The sequence below is a fragment of the Scleropages formosus genome, chromosome 15 (assembly GCF_900964775.1).
Source record: "Scleropages formosus chromosome 15, fSclFor1.1, whole genome shotgun sequence".
NCBI lineage: Eukaryota > Metazoa > Chordata > Actinopteri > Osteoglossiformes > Osteoglossidae > Scleropages > Scleropages formosus.
In genome coordinates, this window is record NC_041820.1 from 1 (window position 1) to 15,370 (window position 15,370).

General features: G+C 52.1%; 2 protein-coding genes across 2 annotated transcripts; both read left to right on the forward strand.

Annotated features, from left to right (window-relative positions):
* Positions 1 to 7,844: 7,844 nt before the first annotated feature.
* Positions 7,845 to 11,389, forward strand: adprs (ADP-ribosylserine hydrolase). Its single transcript, XM_018746941.2, has 6 exons — positions 7,845 to 8,195; positions 9,058 to 9,154; positions 9,235 to 9,442; positions 9,545 to 9,732; positions 10,389 to 10,489; positions 10,587 to 11,389. Exons 1-6 carry the CDS (start codon positions 8,006 to 8,008, stop codon positions 10,928 to 10,930), a joined length of 1,128 nt encoding a protein of 375 aa, XP_018602457.2. The 5' UTR covers positions 7,845 to 8,005; the 3' UTR covers positions 10,931 to 11,389.
* Positions 11,390 to 13,236: 1,847 nt separating this feature from the next.
* On the forward strand, positions 13,237 to 15,364 carry LOC108931288 (transmembrane protein 35B-like). The gene is made up of 3 exons (XM_018746961.2): positions 13,237 to 13,384; positions 14,546 to 14,726; positions 14,908 to 15,364. Exons 1-3 carry the CDS (start codon positions 13,277 to 13,279, stop codon positions 15,030 to 15,032), a joined length of 414 nt encoding a protein of 137 aa, XP_018602477.2. The 5' UTR covers positions 13,237 to 13,276; the 3' UTR covers positions 15,033 to 15,364.
* The last annotated feature ends 6 nt before the right edge of the window (positions 15,365 to 15,370 follow it).

Consider the following 15,370-nt stretch of genomic DNA (forward strand, 5'->3'; position numbering starts at 1 on the left):
TGCAAGCCACAGCGCCGGCCCCGCAAAAAGCTGAAACCCTTAGCCGGGCTCCAGCACTTACCCTAGCCCGAACCCTAACCCTAGCTCCGGCCAAAACCCTACCTCCAGCCATAGGGCAGGCTCGGGCCCCGACCCTATCTCCAGCCCTAACCCTAGCTCCCAGCTGAACTCTGGCTGCTGTGCAAGCCACAGCGCCGGCCCCGCAAAAAGCTGAAACCCTTTAGCCGTGCTCCAGCACTTGCCCGAGCCCGAACCCTAACCCTAGCTCCGGCCAAACCCTACCTCCAGCCATAGGCCAGGCTCGGGCCCCGACCCTATCTCCAGCCCTAACCCTAGCTCCCAGCTGAACTCTGGCTGCTGTGCAAGCCACAGCGCCGGCCCCGCAAAAAGCTGAAACCCTTAGCCGGGCTCCAGCACTGGCCCTAGCCCGAACCCTAACCCTAGCTCCGGCCAAAACCCTACCTCCAGCGATAAGGCAGGCTCGGGCCCCGACCCTATCTCCAGCCCTAACCCTAGCTCCCAGCTGAACTCTGGCTGCTGTGCAAGCCACAGCGCCGGCCCCGCAAAAAGCTGAAACCCTTAGCCGGGCTCCAGCACTTGCCCTACCCCGAACCCTAACCCTAGCTCCAGCCAAAACCCTACCTCCAGCCATAGGCCAGGCTCGGGCCCCGACCCTATCTCCAGCCCTAACCCTAGCTCCCAGCTGAACTCTGGCTGCTGTGCAAGCCACAGCGCCGGCCCCGCAAAAAGCTGAAACCCTTAGCCGGGCTCCAGCACTTACCCTAGCCCGAACCCTAACCCTAGCTCCGGCCAAAACCCTACCTCCAGCCATAGGCCAGGCTCGGGCCCCGACCCTATCTCCAGCCCTAACCCTAGGTCCCAGCTGAACTCTGGCTGCTGTGCAAGCCACAGCGCCGGCCCCGCAAAAAGCTGAAACCCTTAGCCGGGCTCCAGCACTTGCCCTAGCCCGAACCCTAACCCTAGGTCCGGCCTTAACCCTACCTCCTAGCTCCGGGCCCGACGCCATCTCCAGCCCTAACCCGAGCTCCCAGCTGAACTCTGGCTGCTGCGCAAGCCACAGCGCCGGCCCCGCAAACAGCCGAAACCGTTAGCCGGGCTCCAGTACTTGCCCAAGCCCGAACCCTAACCCTAGCTCCGGCCTTAACCCTACCTCCAGGCTCTGGGCCCGACCCCATCTCCAGCCCTAACCCTAGCTCCCAGCTGAGCTCTGGCTGCTGCGCAAGCCACAGCGCTGGCCCCGCAAACAGCCGAAACCCTTAGGCGGGCTCAAGCACTTACCATTCTCTAACCCTAACCCTAGCTCCAGCCTTAACCCTATCTCTAAACCCTAACCCTCATCCTAACCCCTAAGCTTATCCCCTAACTCCTTACCCTCACCTTGACCCCAGCCCTCACCCTAAACCTCTCCCCAGACCACACATGACTCATATACACACACACACATCTTCAGAACCGCTTGTCCCATACGGGGTCACGGGGGAACCGGAGCCTTCCCAGCAACACAGGGCGTAAGGCCGGAGGGGGCGGGGACACACCCAGGACGGGACGCCAGTCCCTCACAAGGCACCCCAAGCGTGACTCGAACCCCAGACCCACCGGAGAGCAGGACTGTGGTCCAACCCACTGCGCCACCGTGCCCCCACATGACTCATACACGCTCCAATTTTTTTTTCCCTAAAAAATCTCCCATCCACAGCCTACCGCGATCCCAGCATTGGGGCCTGCCCTGCACACGTAAACCCCAAACACACCACAACACATTCACCACCGAAATTTCAACCCAACCTGCAATTACAGACTAGACCCACAAGAGGGAGACATTACTCAGTAACAAAGAAACTAAAAAAAGTCTCTGACAACATGTGGGATTCTTGATCCACCTCTCTCCCACAACTGGACACTCATAGGCAAACACACACTTATATATCACTTTTACACACCTCCCAGCAATGCTTCTTTCACCAGCATCCCTCCACCATGCATACACACACACTGGCTGAAACTGCTTGTCCCCAGCAGGGTCACAGTGAACCAGAACCTAACCTGGCAACACAGGGTGTACAGCTGAAGGGACACACCAGTCCATCACAAGGCACCCTAGGCAAGACTCAAACCCCATACCCACCAGAGAGCAGGACTTGGCCAAACCCACTGCACCACCATGCCCCCCCTCACATTCACACACACACCTTCAGAACTGCTTGTCCCATACAGGGTCACAGGGAACAGGAGCCTACCCAGTAACACAGGGCATAAAGCCAGAGGGGGAGGGGACACACCCAGGACGGGACAGGACACCAGTCCACCACAAGGCACCCAAAGCAGGACTCGAACCCCAGACCTACTGGAGAGCAGGACTGTGGTCCAACCCACTGCACCACTGCACCACCGCACCCCCTGCATTCACACATACTGTATATATATTACTTTTTATTTTCTGTGTAATGTATCTCAGCATTGAACTCATTCTGATGTATAACTGTAGGCTCTTTCTATACAGCATTGTACTTGTACAAAAATAATAAACGTTTTGTGGCTTTAATGCATCACCACTTTCCACAGAAACTCATGTGCCCTTTGGAAAAAAGTGACTTTTTAGAACAAAATACTTTTAAATAAAAGTTCTGTTCCGGGGGGTGCGGTGGTGCAGTGGGTTGGACCAGGTTCTGCTCTCTGGTGGGTCTGGGGTTTGAGTCCCACTTGGGGTGCCTTGCAACAGACTGGCATCCTGTCCGGGGTGTGTCCCCTCCCCTTCCAGCCTTACGCCTTGTGTTGTCAGGTTAGGCTCTGGCTCCCTGCAACCTGAATGGGATGAGTGGTTCAGAAAGTGTGTGTTCTGTTTGTAGATAACCTGGTTAGAGTGCATTTTGTAACAACAGCTAAAGCTGTACAGAGCATCCTGTTTGTATTTGAGAGTTTGTTCTTCCAACCACTATGGAGGGTTCTACATTCTCAGACTGTATATTTCCGTTCAGGACCTGTAGCCATGTCTATCCATCCATCCATCCATCTTCCTCCGCTTTATCCGGGGCCGGGTCGCGGGGGCAGCAGTCCAAGCAGAGTCCTCCAGACTTCCCTCTCCCCGCACACCTCCTCCAGTTCCTCTGGGGGAACCCCAAGGCGTTCCCAGGCCAGCCGGGAGACATAGTCTCTCCAACATGTCCTGGGTCTGCCCCGAGGCCTCCTCCCAGTGGGACAAGCCCGGAACACCTCCCCAGGGAGGCGTCCAGGAGGCATCCGGGACAGATGCCCGAGCCACCTCAACTGGCTCCTCTCGATGTAGAGGAGCAGCAGCTCTACTCCGAGCTCCTCCCGGGTGACTGAGCTCCTCACCCTATCCCTAAGGGTGCGCCCAGCCACTCTGCGGAGGAAACTCATTTCTGCCGCTTGTATCCGCGATCTCATTCTTTCGGTCATGATCCAGAGTTCATGACCATAGGTGAGGGTAGGAACGTAGATCGACCGGTAAATTGAGAGCTTCGCCTTACGACTCAGCTCCCTCTTCACCACAACAGATCGGTACAATGACCGCATTACTGCGGACGCCGCACCGATCCGTCTGTCAACCTGCCACTCCATTTTTCCCTCACTCGTGAACAAGACCCCGAGATACTTAAACTCCTCCACTTGAGGGAGCGGCTCCCCCCTAACCCGGAGGGGGCAATCCACCTTTCTCCGACTGAGAATCATGGCCTCGGATTTGGAGGTGCTGATTCTCATCCCCGCCGCTTCGCACTCGGCTGCAAACCTCCCCAGTGCACGCTGCAAGTCTTGACTTGATGAAGCCAACAGGACCACATTGTCCGCAAAAAGCAGAGACGAGATCTCGCGGCCACCAAAACAGACACTCTCCGTTCCCTGACTGCGCCTAGAAATTCTGTCCATGAAGATAATGAACAGAATCGGTGACAAAGGGCAGCCCTGGCGGAGTCCAACATGCACCGGGAACAGGTCTGACTTACTGCTGGCAATGCGAACCAAGCTCCTACTCCGGTCATACAAGGAACGAACAGCCCGTAGCAACGAGCCCCGAACCCCATAATCCCGAAGTACCCCCCATAGGATGCCACGAGGGACACGGTCGAATGCCTTCTCCAGGTCCACAAAACACATATGGACTGGTTGGGCAAACTCCCACGAACCCTCCAACACCCTAGTGAGGGTATAGAGCTGGTCCAGTGTTCCACGGCCAGGGCAAAAACCGCATTGCTCCTCCTGAATCCGAGGTTCGACTATCGGACAGATTCTCCTTTCCAGTACCCTGGCATAGACTTTCCCAGGGAGGCTAAGGAGTGTGATCCCCCGGTAGTTGGAACACAATCTCCGGTCCCCCTTCTTAAAAAGAGGGACCACCACCCCGGTCCGCCAGTCCAGAGGCACCGTTCCCGAACTCCACGCGATGCTGCAGAGGCGTGTCAGCCAAGACAGCCCCACAACATCCAGAGACTTGAGAAACTCGGGGCGGATCTCATCCACCCCCGGAGCCTTGCCACCGAGGAGTTTTTTGCCTACCTCAGCAACTTCAGCCAGGGTAATGGACGAGTCCCCCTCCAAGTCCCCAGCCTCAGCTTCCTCTACGGAAGGCGTGTCGGAGGGATTGAGGAGATCCTCAAAGTACTCCTTCCACCGCCCGAGGACATCCTCAGCTGAGGTCAGCAGCGCACCACTTCCACTGTAAACAGTGTTCGTGGAACACCGCTTCTCCCCTCTGAGTCGCCGGACGGTTTGCCAGAATCTCTTTGAGGCCGACCGAAAGTCTTCTTCCATGGCCTCACCGAACTCCTCCCAAGCCCGAGTTTTTGCCGCGGCGGCTGCCAGAGCAACGTTCCGTTTGGCCCGTCGGTACCTGTCAGCTGCTTCAGGAGTCCCATGAGCCAGCCAGGCCCGAAAGAACTCCTCCTTCAGCTTGACGGCATCCCTTACCTCCAGTGTCCACCACCGTGTTCGGGGATTGCCGCCGCGACAGGCGCCGGAGACCTTATGGCTGCAGCTCCGAACCGCCGCCCCGACAATGGAGGCGCGGAACATAGTCCATTCAGACTCAATGTCCCCCACCTCCCTCGGGACCTGGTTGAAGCTCTGTCGGAGGTGGGAGTTGAAGACCTCTCTGACAGGGGCCTCCGCCAAACGTTCCCAACAGACCCTCACTATGCGTTTGGGCCTGCCAGGTCTGTCCAGCTTTTTCCCCCGCCATCGAATCCAACTCACCACCAGGTGGTGATCAGTTGACAGCTCAGCCCCTCTCTTCACCCGAGTGTCCAAGACATATGGCCGAAGGTCAGAAGAAACGACTACAAAGTCGATCATCGACCTCCGACCTAGGGTGTCCTGGTGCCAAGTGCACTGATGGACACCCTTATGCATGAACATGGTGTTCGTTATGGATAAACCGCGACTAGCACAGAAATCCAATAACAACTCACCGCTCGGGTTCAGATCAGGGAGGCCGTTCCTCCCAATCACGCCCCTCCAGGTATCACTGTCGCTGCCCACGTGGGCGTTAAAGTCCCCCAGTAGAACGACAGAGTCCCCAGTGGGAGCGCTTTCCAGCACGCCCCCCAGGGACTCTAAAAAGGCCGGGTACTCTACACTGCCGCTAGGCGCATAAGCACAAACGACAGTGAGAGACCGTTCCCTGACCCGAAGGCGTAGGGAGACGACCCTCTCATTCACCGGGGTAGACTCCAACACATGGCGGCTGAACTGGGGGTCTATTAATAAGCCCACACCAGCCCGCCGCCTCTCACCTTGGGCAACGCCAGAATAGTGGAGAGTCCACCCCCGATCGAGGAGAGTGGTTCCAGAACCCAAGCTGTGAGTGGAAGTGAGCCCGACTATATCTAGACGGTATCTCTCGACTTCCCGCACCAGCTCAGGCTCCTTCCCCGCCAGTGAGGTGACATTCCAAGTCCCAAAAACCAGAGTTGGCGCCCGAGGTTTGGGTCGGCCGGGCACTCGGCCCCGACCACCGCCCAAATCACAACGCACCAGCCCCTTACGGTTTCTCCGGCAGGTGGTGAGCCCACCGAAGAGCGGCTCCACGTCATGGCTTCGGGCTGAGCCCGGCCAGGCCCCGTGGGCATAGACCTGGCCACCAGGCGCTCGCATGCGAGCCCCCCCCCCAGGCCTGGCTCTAGGGTGGGGCCCCGGTGACCCCATACCGGGCGGGGTAAACGAAAGCCTCGATTTTTCCGTCATAAGGGGTTTTTGAACCGCGCTTTGTCTCGTCTGTCATCCAGGACCTGTCTGCCATGGGAGACCCTACCAGGGGCATATAGCCCCAGACAACATAGCTCCTGGACTCATTCAGGCACTCAAACCCCTCCACCACGGTAAGGTGGCGGTTCACGGAGGGAATAATTTCAACACTGATAGCTAAAAAAGTTTGGAGCACTTAGGGTTTCAGTAGGAAGGACACAGGGGTTCAGTTAATTTTGACTCCGAAATGTACACTACTACAAGTGAATTAAGACATGTTTTTATTATCCCTGCCAACAATCTGGAAGCCAAAGGGGAACAAATACCACATTTGAACAAGTATGTTAGAAATAATGTTGTTCAGTCACTTTTATTTACCACTGTCGTGTGTGTGTGTGTGTTCTTTTTTAATCAATACGCAGAGTCAGCCTGAAATGTTAAAAATCCGAAAACATGCATTAAAAAAGGTTCAGTAAAATGATACGTGGTTAAAATGCCTCCCGGAATCCTGCTGGTAGCATAGTAGTTAATGCTGCTGCCTTTAGCCCAAAAGGTTGCAGGTTTGAATCCCCTTCTAGCTGTAATAGCCTTGGACAAGGTATTTCCTCTAAAAATTGTTCTGGTAACATTATCAGCTGTATAAATGGCTAAATAACTTAAAAGTGTAAGATAAATGTGATCTAGCAGGCCATTCAGCCACTGGATTATTATTGTTTTTTAACAATGTGTCAAGCTACAGTGCTACAAGCTACAGAGCACTGAGCACCAGGACAGCCAGGTACAAGAAAGGTTTCTTTCCTCGGGTCATCTACCTCATGAACAGCTAAATCCCTCCTAGAGAGTAAACCCCACACCCACACCCACACACTTTCAGAACCGCTTGTCCCATACAGGGTTGCGGGGAACCGGAGCCTACCCGGCAACACAGGACGTAAGGCCAGAGGAGGAGGGGACACACCCAGGACGGGACGTCAGTCCGCCGCAAGGCACCCCAAGCAGGACTCGAACCCCAGACCCACTAATCAGCCGCTTTTGCACGAGCTGAAGGCGACGCCCCGGTGTGCAGCCTGAGGCTGGAGAGCCTCTTACCCCGAGGGTGACGTGCGCGCGCACGGGAGGCGACGCGAGGCCTCGGAAATGCCTCCTGCCGTTGATAGAGAGCAGGACCCAGTCCAACCCACTGCACCACCGCGCCCCCCATGCAGAGAGTAAACCAGTACAATACATGATGCTATTTATATTTATATCTATTTATCACATCATATGTCTTACTCACATTCCCTTACATTTGTATAGAACATACCTGTACATACATATAATGTCTAGTGACTATTTTTTGTATATTGTGTACTTTATATTTTTTATCCTTTATATTCACATATTCAATCTTCTCATCTGTCTTGTCACTGTCATTCTGTCTGTGCTGTGGAAGTTTCTGACAGCAAGACAAATTCCTTGTATGTGTGAACATACTTGGCAATGAAGCTCGTTCTGATTCTGATTACAGTGTCCCCCCCCCCAACTGTAAATGACGTCACATTCCCGCCACGTCCAAGCGCTGCAGCGGTTTCTCCACCAGGGGGGCGACAGCATTCCTCACATTCATTTCACGAGCTACTTCCGCCTTCAGCAGGAAGTGGGCAGAGAAACGGGAAGAATAAACGCGGCCCTTGAACTAAGTACAAGAGAAGAGGCGGTGCCGTTTTGTCTGCGAGCGGATCGGAGTCGTGCCGTGTAGTGCCGGACCGGACCGGACCGGACCGGACCGGACCGGACCTCAGGGCCCATGGCGGCGGCGGCGGCTGGGCTGCGCCTGCGAGCCGGAGGTCCCGCTCTCCTCTCGCGTTTCCGAGGCGCGCTCGTGGGCGCCGTCCTGGGCGACTGCGTGGGCGGGGAGTTCGAGGGCGCCGAGGAGGTCCCGCTGGAGCGCGTGCTACAGCACTTGAGTGCGCTGGAGCGCGAGGAGCGCGGTGAAGGTGCGCGCGACGCCGATCGATCATCGAGAACACAAAGTAGCATCGCATTCGCTAAGTATCTATCCGGACCCTGGTTGACGCGGCAGGGCCCCCCACCCGATACGTTGTCACAATTCAATGTTGTTGTATTATCATCACTGAAATTATTATTATTACTGTGTGTTGCGCTTCCCCGAAAACTCTTCCTTCCTTTTCACGTAGCACTTTTGTAACATTGTTGCTAAATGCAGATAAGTTAGTCCCAGTTTGCATTGGCACGTCGAGTCCAATCAGCTTCCATCATCAGCATGGAGGGTTGGTATCGGCCCGGGAGACCATGATCAACAAGAAATAACTGAGCGATAATCTATTTAACTGTTAAATAACTGGCTTCCAGGTTGGCAGTGATAATAAACCCTAATCCCTAAATAAACACATGTATTAATTTAGCAGATGGCATGCTTTTTGCCAGTACAATGAAATACAATGTGTTCATTACATTAGGAGAAAGAGTCATAGTTGCAGACATGTGTGATTAAGTAGTTTGCTTTTTCCACTAATGCACCAATGTTCATCACACGAGTAGGTGCATAAAACTAAGGATAGACTAACCCTGATCACCCTCATACAATTTTTTTTTTTTTTTTTTTGGGTACACAAACGTTTACGTCCAATACAAGAGTAACAGCTGTGTAAAGGCTTATCCGGGCATGAGCATAAAGTTACGGTGCATGAACATTTACACCATACGTGAGCTTAAGAGATCATGAACGAAGTGAGTCTGGAAAAGGTGAGTTTTCAGACCCTTCTTAAATGTGGACAAAGATTCAGCAGTTGTGATTGAGAACTGAGTGAGTTCTTTGGGTATCTCTGTTTCTCCCAGGGATCCTGCAGTACAGTGATGACACAGCAATGACACGCTGTGTGGTCCAGTCCCTCCTGACCCGCGGAGTGTTTGACCAGCAGGACTTGGCTCGCAGGTATGACAGGTGAACCCTGGGGGGCCGTGAGCAATAGAATGCCTGTCGTCAGGACCTGCGCTGAGCTGTGGCTCTTGCAGGTTCGCCGAAGAGTACCGGAGCGCTCCAGGGCGGGGCTACGGCTCAGGTGTGGTGCAGGTCCTGCAAAAGCTTGCCTCTCCCCGTCTCAGCGATGTCTTCCAGCCGGCGCGCGCCCAGTTCGGCGGTCGGGGCTCTTTCGGCAATGGAGGCGCAATGAGATCCGCTCCTTTTGCTCTGGCCTTCAGCGACCCTGCCCAAGTCAAGAAGGTGACTTGGCCGTGGATCACAAAAGTGTGAACCCTGTGCCACGTGCCCGCTATCATTCCTGATCTCATCCTATACTCCCCTACTCCCGCCTCTCCCGTACAGTACTCTCGCCTGGGCGCCATGCTCACCCATTACTGCTCTCTCGGCTATAACGGGGCAGTGCTGCAGGCCTTGGCGGTGCACTTAGCCTTGCAAGGGGCACTAGAAGTTCCCCAGGCCTTCATCAACAGTCTCATCTCAGAGATGGAGGACATTGAGGCTGAGGACCAAGCCTTTAGTGATGCACGCGCGTGAGTTCTTTACCATCCTCTGCCTGCAGAGGATACCACACTGAACCTGCTGAACAACTGTCTGTCACCCAGTCAAAGCTTCCTGGCTTTCTTTTAAGTTTAAATGTATTTATTTCGCTTTTCTCCAAAGTGTTGTAGAGCTGAGAGAACAGACAGACAAAAAGAGCTTCAGACAAAGACACAGGACGATGAACACACAGGTTGTGTGTCTCACACCATCATGTTGCTGGTTCACATCCCTTCAGTAACTTTTATAGAAATGACATTTAAATAGCAAATACATAGTTAATCATAGTAGATGGTGCTGGACTAATCTGTGGAGCTGTCAGTAAGAAATTTGCTCTCAGGGAGATGGGTTTCAGATCCTTCTTGAATCTGGGAAGATTAAGCAGCATTGAGGGACACAGGGAGCCTCTTCCATCACACTGAGGTAAAAATTGAGAATGTACAGACTTTAGATGATGGTTCCTTATAAGTACGACCAACAAGCAGCCAGAGGTCAAAGGGCACAGCGCTTTTGCTTGGGTGTAGGGACTGAATATGTGTAAATACAATGAATATCCGTGGATGCTCCCCCCCGATTTTGAAATAATTTTTTTTATATCATCCGCTAGTGGCTTTTGATAAATTTCTCTCTCTCTGTCTCCATCCTGCAGACTCAACGAGCCGGAGTTTCCATTTTGCACTCGCCTACGGCGGGTGAAAGAGTTCATGGAGAGGAGCAGTGTGAGCATTGAGGAGGTTACGTCAGAGCTGGGTTCGTACGCACGCACGCACGCACGCACGGGTCAACATGGCTAGTGCCAGTCACTCTGTTTGAAGCTCAGTCTTTCTGTCTCATCTTCTGTGTTTAGGGAATGGCATCGCAGCCCTGCATTCTGTCCCCACTGCCATCTTTTGTGTGCTGCACTGCCTCGAACCACAACCCGGACTGCCGGACTGTTATGGAGGCTTTGAGAGGACGGTGGCGTACTGTCTGGCTCTGGGGGGTGACACGGACACTATCGCCTGCATGGCTGGAGCCATAGCCGGAGCGCACTACGGCATTGAGGCCGTGCCCCCTGCCTGGCAGCGATGGTGTGAGGGGGCCGAGGAGGCGGAGGTTTGGGCGGAACACCTGCATCAGCTGTACCTGCGATCACTGCAAAGAGGTGACAGTGAGACAGCGTGCAGCAATAAGGAGTCCCCAGCTGAGTGACATGTGGAGACACTAAAATACAGCTCATCTTTGACGTGCAACGACGCACAAGCACAAATGCAGGAAACACTACTGTTGGTCAAGCGTTCTCATGTACAACTAAATGGATGTCTAATTGACTGGCTTATGTTTTAATGGATAGAATTAACTTGTTTTAGTCTATAAACAGAGTAATAAAAGTAATAAAAATAATGAAGTAATTAGAAGCTGGTGACTGGTTTGAAAATCTTGTCCAGAGACCTGCAAATACTACATATTTGCTCGCTGGTCAGTGATGTATAATAGATTGTGTAATTCTGTAGGTGTTTAGTGATGATGAGAGATTTGTTTTATAGCCAGCGGCTTATTTTTCTGTAAAGTTCAGTCTTAAAGGTGATTTTGTGATAAATGTATCTAAAGGTCGTAGGTTTGATTCTCACCTCTGTCTGTAGTACCCTTGAGCAAGGTACTTACCCTAAATTGCTCCAGTAGAATTACCTAGCTATATAAATGGGTAAATAATAGTAACCTTTACATTGTCAGTCGCTTTGAAGAAAAGCGTCAGCTACATGAATAAAAGTGAATGTAAAATCACTCAAAGGACCTGGTTTCAAATTCTGCCTCCTGCTGCAGTAGTAACCCTCAGCATGGTAATTACCCTGATGTGACAGAGTAAAAATGGCAAAGACATTAATGCTGTAAGTTGCTTTACAGAAATGCATCTCCTCAATGGAAAAATTAAACTTTTTATTCTGTTTTGAAGTAATTTTGGAGCTCTTTGATCCATTTGTTTTTGGTCCATTTTTCAGTTACTGCAGTTCTTAACACCTTAGTGACTTTCTGCCTGCGTTTTCCATTTTTAAACATTGTCGTAATTTACTGCAAATACTTTTTGTCCAGCAGTTATATCGGGTGGTAATTTTTGAGTACAGTCAGTGTGTCACATACCAAGGTATAAATCAGTGTACATTACACAAGTAGCTGTATATAGGCTTTTCAATTATTAAAGAACTTAAGCATGACAAACAGATATTTATCAAGCACTTAGGAGATTGTAAATGTAGAGTGTGTGCAAAAAAAAGCTTGAAAACAACTTGAAAAACAATGCAAATACAGTGCATCATACATTGTTGAAAAGTCTACCTACTTGGCTCATGATCTCTACATCATCGAGGAAAAGTGTTAAACATGGGAAAACGTACCTAATGCCAGGAGCAGCTGGCCTGTTTATCGAACTTAAGTACAACTTTCCTCAGGCTATCATACCAAAAACCTGTACGTCTGTATACCGGGCGATTCCTTTACTTAGAAAAACAACAAAAAGTTGTATTACACGTTTCATTATGTGGAAGTTTATCATAAACTTTATGTGTTGCTAAGTGTGACAGTGCGCCTTTATATGAAGATGGGATTTGACAGCAAAAAGATGCTGAAGGAAACTTATAGACTGATTGCATAAAGGAATCAGCTAAATACTAAATTGCACTATGGAGAAAATTGCCGAGGAGGGAGTGCGGTGGCGCAGCGGGTTTGGCCGAGTCCTGCTCTCTGGTGGGTCTGGGGTTCAAGTCCCGCCTCCCGTCCCGTCCTGGATGCGTCCCCTCCCCCGTCAACCCTGCGCCCTGCGGTGCCGGGATAGGCTCCGGCTCGCCGCGACCCTGCTTGGGACCAGCGGCTTCAGCAAGTGTGTGTGTGTGTGTGTGTGTGTGTGTGTGTGTGTGTGAGAAAATTGCCAAATGAATAAAATAAATGTAAACGTCTCCCGCTACTCGTCTGTTGGGGGGCGCTTAAAATCTAAATTCAGACTTGTAAGAAACACACACACACATTTTCAGAACCGCTTGTCCCATACGGGGTCACGGAGCCTACCCGGCAACACAGGGCGTAAGGCCGGAGGGGGAGGGGACACACCCAGGACGGGACGCCAGTCCGTCGCAAGGCACCCCAAGCGGGACTCGAACCGCAGACCTACTGAAGAGCAGGACCTGGTCCAACCCACTGCGCCACCGCGCTCCCCTTGTAAGAAACAAATGTTTTGAAAGCTAGAGTAAGGCTGTTAAAAAGAAAACTCCATAAAGTCCGATTTCGAAGCACGAATGGGCGTATCTTGCGGGTACGATTTTTTGCTGTATTTTCCTGCACCGCCCACTGGCATCGTTCGCCCCGCCCATTTAATGCTAAAACGGTGCTGCTTCGTTTCAGTGTTCCCGCCCACTGGCGTCGTTCGCCCCGCCCATTCAATGCTAAACGGCGCTGCTTCGTTCCAGTGTTCCCGCCCCCTGGTGTCGTTCGCCCCGCCCATTCAGTTTGAAAATGGTGCTGCTTCATTCCGGTGTTCCCGCCTCACCCTGCCCACTCAGTTCCATAATGGCGCTGATTTACTCGAGTCTCCGTGTTCTTCTGGGTCTGCTGTTCGCCGCAGCGGGTGCGGTGAAACTGACCGACAGGATTTCGGAGGAGGTGTACGGACACATGGTGAGGCGTTCGGCTCGTGCTCAGAGTTAAAGGTTAATAGCAGCTTCAGGGGCTCAGCGCGCGCTTTTCGAACGCGAGTTCAGTTCTGCGCGCGCGGTGGTGGTGCTGATCTGAGGAGAAAACTCGGGTTTACCCGCTTTTTGTTGGATTGTTTTTCACTATTTTGCCGTAATTCTGTTATACTACTATGGCGTCTGGAGCCGGAAATTATTTAAAACTTCTTTTTCAGATGATCCTTAAGCGATAAAAGTTAATGCTTTCAGTTTCCCGCAAAAATTCAGACGCGCTTGCTCCTTCCTCCCGTGGACAAACTTCCCGTTTCAGGTTCATTGTCCGAGGTACAAGTACCGTGTACAAGTTAAGACGTATCATGAAATTCCTGATTGGTGACACATTTGGATTCAGTATTATTTATTATAAATTCATTTCCATTAATTCACACTTATCCAGGCCGACTTGCTGCGTTCGACCCTTTTACTGCGGTAGTTGTCCTTCTCTCAGTGAATCTACGTACACAACATCAGACCCCCGTGTTTTTACCGCCTGATGAGTTCAGGTACCTACCCTCACTGTTCAAGAGGTTACAGCACTACAGGTGAGTGGGGCTGGAACCAGTAACATTCAGGTTACAGGTGAAAGTGCAAACACAGACAGTCATGTCATACAAACATTTACATTTATTCATTTAGCTGAGTCACACACACACACACACACACACACACATTTTCAGAACCGCTTGTCCCATACAGGGTCACGGGGAACCGGAGCCAACCCGGTAACACAGGGCGTAAGGCCGGAGGGGGAGGGGACACACCCAGGACGGGACGCCAGTCCGTCGCAAGGCACCCCAAGCGGGACTCGAACCCCAGACCCACTGGAGAGCAGGACTGTGGTCCAACCCACTGCGCCACCGCACCCCCTGTCATTTAGCTGAGTCTTTTCTCCAAAAGAACTTAATCTTAAGGTTAGGGTTATTACAAGTCATTTCCCCATTTATACAGCTGGGTAATTTTACTGGTAAGTACCTTGTACAAGGGTACTACAGTCTGAGGTGGGAATCGAACTTGCGACCTGGGGATCCAGATATGTGCTTAAAAACACTTTATAACTGATTCATTAGTTCATTGTTGCCATGGTAATGCCCAAGTCTGTCTTGCACAGCGCTCCAAGTTCGTGCTGTTCTCCTCCGTGTTCCCCCTGCGCATCATGGGCCTGCAGCCTGACCCAGAGCTGTACCTGGCCCTCACAGGCTGGACCGAGCTCGTGGCCGGGCTTCTGCTGGCGTTTGGTCCCAGAATCTTGCAGGAGATCAGCAACCTGGTCCTCTCCGTGGTCATGATGGGTGAGCCGTGTGCACCGTGCAGCTGCTGGAAGGGCTGAGTGCTCCTGTGGGGCACCAGCTGACTGACAGTGTTGGGTCGATCCCCTCAGTGATCAGACAGATGGTGGTCCTGTGACCTGGACCTATGTGTGCACGTCCATCTGTCCACTGTCTATGCTTAACGCACACTGTCCCCCTGCAGTGGCCATATTCACTCTGCTGAAGCTGAAGGAGCCTCTGCTTACCTGCTGCCTGGCAGCCCTCTTCCTGGGGCTCCTGCTGCTTCTGGCCATCCAGGGCCGGGGCTCTAAGAGCAAGACACAGTGATGCAATGGGGGGGACCGGTCACGGTCAAGCCTGTGGTCCTGGAGGGCCGCAATAACGAGGGACCATGGATGTCAAAAGACATCAGCCTGGACATTGGATTTTGCTTCTCAGCAGCTACACAGTCACTAATGGTGTTTTTATTAAAGTTTTTTTTTTTTTTTTTTTTTCCCCCAATTTTAAATATCACTTTTCAGTCTTAATGCAAAACATAAGGTAAATGAGTTTTTCTGACCCTTTGAAGTCTTATGTATTGTGATGTTTTCATGGAGTTACAATTCCACCACTTAGGAAATGTTTTACTACTGGTTTAAATAAAATTAAACTTGTTAACATGTGTA